Source organism: Ornithorhynchus anatinus, chromosome 17 (genome assembly GCF_004115215.2).
Source record: "Ornithorhynchus anatinus isolate Pmale09 chromosome 17, mOrnAna1.pri.v4, whole genome shotgun sequence".
Classification (NCBI taxonomy): domain Eukaryota; kingdom Metazoa; phylum Chordata; class Mammalia; order Monotremata; family Ornithorhynchidae; genus Ornithorhynchus; species Ornithorhynchus anatinus.
The window spans coordinates 5,233,225-5,239,759 of NC_041744.1; the positions used below are offsets into that span (position 1 = coordinate 5,233,225).

The 6,535-nt window shown below is 56.1% G+C and overlaps 1 protein-coding gene across 2 annotated transcripts in view; it reads right to left on the bottom strand.

The window, feature by feature from the left end:
* SGSM2 (small G protein signaling modulator 2) overlaps positions 1-4,605 on the bottom strand; it is a 39,201-nt gene extending 34,596 nt beyond the window's left edge. The window contains exons 1-2 of one of the 2 annotated variants that reach the window (XM_029082101.2): positions 4,223-4,605; positions 1,947-2,022 (exon numbers count right to left, since the gene is read on the bottom strand). In XM_029082101.2, coding sequence (XP_028937934.1) covers positions 1,947-2,022; positions 4,223-4,279 — 133 coding nt within the window. In that variant the 5' untranslated portion in view covers positions 4,280-4,605. The remainder of the gene's footprint in view (positions 1-1,946; positions 2,023-4,222) is intronic. The other variant, XM_029082102.2, reaches the window with a different exon arrangement.
* Between the last annotated feature and the right edge of the window lie 1,930 nt (positions 4,606-6,535).

Consider the following 6,535-nt stretch of genomic DNA (forward strand, 5'->3'; position numbering starts at 1 on the left):
TAGTTTCTTATTAGTTTCTGCTGGGAAGGGCTCCAGGGATGGCTCCCAAACCTGGCTCCCCCAAGCCTCCCCAAAATGAGACTAGGTTCACTCATGGGCTGGAAAAAGGCAAGTGATTCACATCTGTGTTCTGTTGGATCAACATTAGCTGCTAGTTCACTTATGGTCTCTAGTATTTCTTGTTGACGATGATGATGGTGGCATTTGTTAAGCGCTTACTATGTGCCAAGCACTGTTCTAAGTGCTGTCTTTCCCTCTGTCTGCCCTGGATGAAGCTTAGTGCTTTGGAGCATCTAACTCATTTTCAAATCAATACCCCTGTAGAGGGGTAATAATCACAATAATTATTATTATAATAATTGTGGTATTTGTTAAGCACTTACTATGTGCCAGGCACTGTTCTAAACACTGGGGTAGAAGTGACTGGGTTGGACACAGTCCCTGTCCCACATAGGGCTCAAAGTCTTAATTCCCATTTTAAAGATGAGGTAACTGAGGCACGGAGAGGTGAAGTGATTTGCTGAAGGTCACACAGCAGTCAAGTGTCGGAGGTATTTCATTTCCTTCAGTGTAGACCTAACCTGAAGAGAAGACCTTGGGCAAGTCACTTAACTTTTCTTTGTCTCAGGTCCTTCATCTGAAAAATGGGGATTTCAATACCGGTTCTCCCTTTTACTTAAGACTGTGAGCCCCAGGCGGAACCTGATTATCTGGTATTTACCTCAGCGCTTAGTTCAGTTCTTGGCACAGAGTAAGTGCTTAATACCACAATTCTCTAGGCTGGCTGTGGGCAGGGGATGTGTCTACCAACTCTGTTGTATTGTTCTCTCTCAAATGCTTAGTAAGGTGCTCTGCACACATAAATATCACTGACTGATTGATTGACTGGAAGATGTGAGCAGGCCCGCTTTGGGACTGGGAGAACCCTCCCATCAAAGGACAGGGCCAGAAACCAGGGCAGCCCCTCCCATCCTGGCATCGGGCAGACCTGAAGACTCATCCCGTCTGGCGAAAGGCAGAGAAATGAGAATGGATTTCCCTGTTTCTTGCCCGGTGCCGTCTCCCGCAGGGTTCCCAGCAACAAGACTGCCTCTCTGCAGGGCAACAGCTGACAGATTAAAGCCACCCCAGGGGTGGGAGCCGAGCCAAACGCCCCTAAGACACAGACAGACGGAGAGACTCCAAGGAAAACAGCAGCCGCTGGGAACCTGAGCAGAGCCACGGGGAAGACGGATCAATGGTTGCAGAGGGCTCCTCGCTGCCGGAGCCCCGCGGGGGCACCGAGCCGAGAGGCAGGGCAATTTCCTCGAGACTCAAATGGAAACCCAGTGGGGAGCAGAGACAAGAGCTTCATTTTGGAGCTTCAGGCGCCTGGGGCGTGGAGCTTGGGAGGTCTGTCGAGGTGGAAGGCTCACAGGGGAATCCCCCATCTAATTCCCCCTCGCATCCCCCAAAACGCCCCATGAACAGGCTTGAGAGTGCTGGGGCCTCCGAGTCCCCACAGTAGCTGGTTGTGGGGAAGGATCTGCGATGGGTGGGGCCCTGGTTGGGGAGAATACCGTCTCACTTGCAGAATGGTGACAAACCCTTGCTCCCGTCTGGGCACTGACCCTGAAGAAGGCCACCCCTTCATCTGCAAAGGCTCCCAGAGCTTTGAGACAGCCCCCCTACCGCCCCCCCGCCAACACCTATGGCTGGGCTGAGTGCTCGGAATTCATTCGATCACAGTTATTGAGTGCTTACTGTGTGAAGAGCACTGAATTAAACACTTGGGAGAGTACAACAATAAACAGACACATTTCCTATCCATGGAATCCCAGGTCCCAAGAGAGCTCACATTTGGGAGAGGTCTGTACATTCCTTTCCAAACAGAAACCCCCCGATGTCCAGCCGCCCCATCCCTTTCTCCCCCCAGTCTCCCTCCAGGAAGGAGCCTGATCACTCACCACACAGAGCGATGATGTGGCTGCTGTCTTCATGCACAAACTTCCTGGTGACAGCCTCCTCCATGATCTGTTTGACCTGCAGACAGCCAGGGGGACAGGGTCAACATTCCATCGGGCTAAAGGATCAAGCAGCTGGATCAAGCAGCTTAGTACAATGCTTTGCACATAGTAAGTGCTCAATAAATATGATCGAATGAATGAATGAATGATCCAACAGGCTCAGACACCACCCCTCCTCCAGTTGCCCCCCCCCCCCCGCAACCCCCAGCACTATTAGCCCCACAGACCCTCACTGCTCTAGGGCTAGAATTCGGCGGGGGGGGGGTGTTGTGGATTATATTGGCGATATTAAATCTGCAGCCCGGGGGTCATCCTTGACCTCCTGAGCAGTTTCAGGTTGGCACAGATGCCCTGGAGATTTCCTGGTTGAGACAGAACCTCCTCGAGTGACTTGCTCAAGAGGGACAGATTGTCCCACTGAAGGCTGTTCATATTCCAGGCCTTCCCAGCTGCTCCTCTCAAGGTCAGGAGTTGGTCACTCTTGGCTTCCCTGAACTGTGTTTTTCCCCCCTCCCCAGTCTCTGCTCATCTGGGCCCCACCATTTTGGCTCTCACCCAGTTTCTGCCATGATGTGTTTCCAAATATCCTGTGGGGGTGGAGGCAAGCTGAAGTTGCTGCCTGCCAACCTCCTACCCTGCCCACCGGGCAGCTGGGAGGCTTGGACTGGGCAGAGATGCCGGGGGAAGGGGCCCGACCCACAGGAGCGTGGCTCGCTCAGTCGGGTCCGCTTCTAGAAGTTAGCGTTGAGTTTGCATATATCCCGTCCCAAACCACCGACCCGTCTTGGAGCTCGCCCCAGAGCCATCATCAGACTCAAAAGTGGGAAGAAGGAGGTTACGTTTCCATGGAAATCTACCTCCTGCAAGAGCAGGTCCTCAACGGAGGTGGGCAGGAGGCTGGAAGGGGGAGAGGGCAGGGAGTAACGCAGGGTTAATTCAGGTCACTCAGAAGGGAGTTCAGTTTGCCTCCATTCATCTAAATAGTTCTGACCTCATCCACCCGGGCTTCCTGGGCATTTCTCACATTTGCTGAACCACCCCTGCTTTAAACCGGAGACTGGAGCCCAGAAAGGAGAGTGATTGCGTTAGTGAAGGTCTGGCCTGTTTAACCTCTTCAGGCTGCTCCGCATAGGCCAGTACCAAGGAGCTTTACATGCAACGGGAAGAGAGACGATGGGATGATGGAGAGGAGGAAAGCGATATGTCCCCTTTGGGGTGGCCCGGGGGAGGGAGGGAGGAAAAGAGGATAGGGAGAATAATCCCGGGGTAAAGCCCCCAGATCTGAGCAGCTGCAGTCACAGGGGACTCCGGGGGCCAGTGTGTGGAAGGGGAAGCTCTCTGGGGTCTGGGGTCCTTCCCATGGGGCTTCTGCATCGCTCTCTAAGACGGTGGCATCGGCTCTGTCCTGGAGCCTTTTTGGGGTTTCCAAGAAGGAAGACCAACTCGTCGTGGGCAGGGAATGGGTCCCGGTTACACTGTACACGCCCAAGTGCTTACTACAGTGCTTGGTACATAGTAAGGGATCGATAAAAACGACCGATTGATTTTGAGGTCCGCGGAGATAAAGGGGGCTACGTTAGCGTCCCACTCTCCAAACCGTCAGATTGGAGCTCCATAGGGCAAGGGAGGAAGAAGGGGGGCAGGGGAAGGGCTGAGGGGATGCAATGGTGGGGGGCTCCGGGACCGTCCAACCCAGGAGGCTGCGAAGAAATGAATGGCTCCGAAATGGGCCTCTGGGGGAGACACTCCCGGCTGGGGGAAAGGGGAGCCCTGGGGCTTCGCGAAAGGGCGGGGAGGGGGCTTCTCCCGGAGCAGGGAGGTGCCGGGACCCTGCCAGGGCTGGGAATCAATGAGCCGCTTCCCCCAGGACCCCATCCTCTCCTCTCCTCTCCCCACCCATCCGTGGAGTCAGTCCCTGCTCAGCGCCCACCGTCACCATCGAGGGGGCCTGGGAAGAGCTGGGGGGGTAAAAACTCCAAGCCCCCCAACTCAAGGGGCTCTGTCCCCCTCTCCCGACCCCCGCGGGAAGGGGCGAGGTCTGCCAGGAAGGACTCTGGCCAGGGTCCTGCTTCGACCTCAGGGGAGGGATCCACGTTGCAGCCTCGCCCCCGGGCCCCTGGCCGGGGAGAGCCCTCCCTGCAACCTCCCCAAGGCCGGGCTTCGGACTGTCCCGGGTCCCGGGGGGCGGGGGTTGGGGGTCCGCTCCCCAAACTTGCCTCCTTTTTCACGTTCCACAGCAGCTTCTCTTTGACCGCGTCCTCGGCGCCGCTCATGGTGCTGGGGGGCGGTGGGGGTCGTGGCGGTGGGGATGGGGGGGGCCGGGGCCGGGGTCTCCCTCGGGCTCAGTCCTCCGCGGGCAAGGCGGAGCCCCGGCCGGCCTGGTAGCCCGCCGGCCACCGCAACCGTGGCCCGGGGACCGGCTTCGCAGCCATCTTCCGAGCCCCGCACCGACGTCAAGGCCTAGCCCGGCCCCTTCCCACGACCGCCGGGCGGGGGAGGCTCGGGACGAGGCCCGGGGAGGAGGAAAGGAGGAGGAAGAGCAGCAGGAGGAGGAGGAGGAGCAGGAGAGCCTGCACCTGGGGGCGGCCGGGCTGGAAGCGCGCCACCGGGAGCCCCCCGCCGCTGCCATGGCAACCGACATCCCTCTCCCCGCCCCGCCCCGGGGCCGAGCCCACCGCATTGTGAACCTCCCCCTCCTCACAAGAGGGGGAGGAGGGAGGATCCCTGGCCCCCGCCCTCCTCTCCCTCTTCCAGCCTCCTGCCCTCCCCCTGTGAGGACCTGCTCTTAGGTCCTGGGAGGCTCCCACGTGGGAAACCCACCTTCCCCCAGGCGCCTCCGGAGGAAACTGCTCCTTTTAAGACGACGGAGGTGATGATGGTATTCGTTAAGCGCTTACTATGTGCCGAGCACCGTTCGAGGCGCCGGGGTGGAAACGTGGTCATCAGGTGGTCCCACGTGGGGCTCACGGTCTTCATCCCCATTTTCCGGATGAGGTCCCTGAGGCACAGGGAATAATAATGTTGGTATTTGTCAAGCGCTTACTATGTGCAGAGCACTGTTCTGAGCGCTGGGGGACATACAGGGTAATCAGGTTGTCCCACAGTTGTCCCGAGGCTCACAGTTAATCCCCATTTTGCAAATGAGGTAACTGAGGCACAGAGAAGTGAAGTGACTTGCCCACGATCACACAGCTGACAAGTGGCAGAGTGAGAATTCGAACCCATGACCTCTGACTCCCAATCCCGGGCTCTTTCCACTGAGCCACGCTGCTTCTCTAAGCCCAAGCCCCCCTTTCCCTCTGCTCCTCCTCCCCATCGCCCCGACTCCCTCCCTCTGCTCTACCCTCCTCCCCACAGTACTTGTGTCTATCTACGCATATTTATTATTCTACTTATTTTATTAATGACTTACATATATCTACAATTTTATTGATTTATACTGAAGCTATTGATGCCTGGTTACTTGTTTTGTAATCTGACTCCCCCTTTCTAGACTGCGAGCCCGTTGTTGGGTAGGGATTGTCGCTATCCCGGGGAAGCAGCGTGGCTCAGTGGAAAGGGTCTGGGCTTCGGATTCAGAGGTCATGGGTTCGACTCCCGCCTCTGTCACTCGTCAGCTGTGTGACTGTGGGCGAGTCACTTAACTTCTCTGTGCCTCAGTTCCCTCATCTGGAAAATGGGGATTAACTGTGAGCCTCAACTGGGACAACCTGATTACCCTGTATCTATCCCAGCGCTTAGAACAGTGCTCTACGCATAGTAAGTGCTTAATAAATACCAACATTATTATCATTATTTGTTGCCGAAGTGTACGTTCCCAGCGCTTAGCACAGTGCTCTGCACACAGTAAACACTCAATAAACACGATTGAATGAATGAAGTCCGCGACGAGGACTCCTCGGGTGGAAAAACCGCGTATCCAGGCCACCACGCAGATGTTTAACCCTTCTGTCAGCTGCGCCCGGGGCCTCTGGCTCACGGGAAGGACAGTGGAGGGGCAGCAGATGAAGCAGAATGGACATTCATTCATTCATTGGTATTTATTGAGCGCTTACTATATGCAGAGCACTGCACTAAGCGCTTGGAATGGACAAATCGGCAACAGATAGAGACAGTCCCTGCCCTTTGACGGGTTTACAGTCTAATCGGCAGGAGCCGGGCCGGTCCCCCACCCTTTCATTCATTCAATCGTCTTTACTCAGCCCTAACCGTGTGCAGGGCACTGTTATAAGCGCTTAGGAGAGCACAATATAACACTAAGGACATACATTCCCTGCCCTCAGCGTACCACCCCAGATTGCTGCCTTTCACCCCAACTCTGTCCCTGTTAAGAAAAGTGGACCTTAGGCTGATGGATTATTTGTGAGACCATGGTGGGCAGGGATTTGTCTCTATCTGTTGCTGAATAGTACTTTCCCAAGCGCTTAGTAGCAGCTTGGTTTAGTGGCAAGAGCAAGGGCTGGGAAGTCAGAGGTCGCGGGTTCGAATGCCGGCCCCGCCACTTGTCAGCAGTGTGACTTTGGGCCACT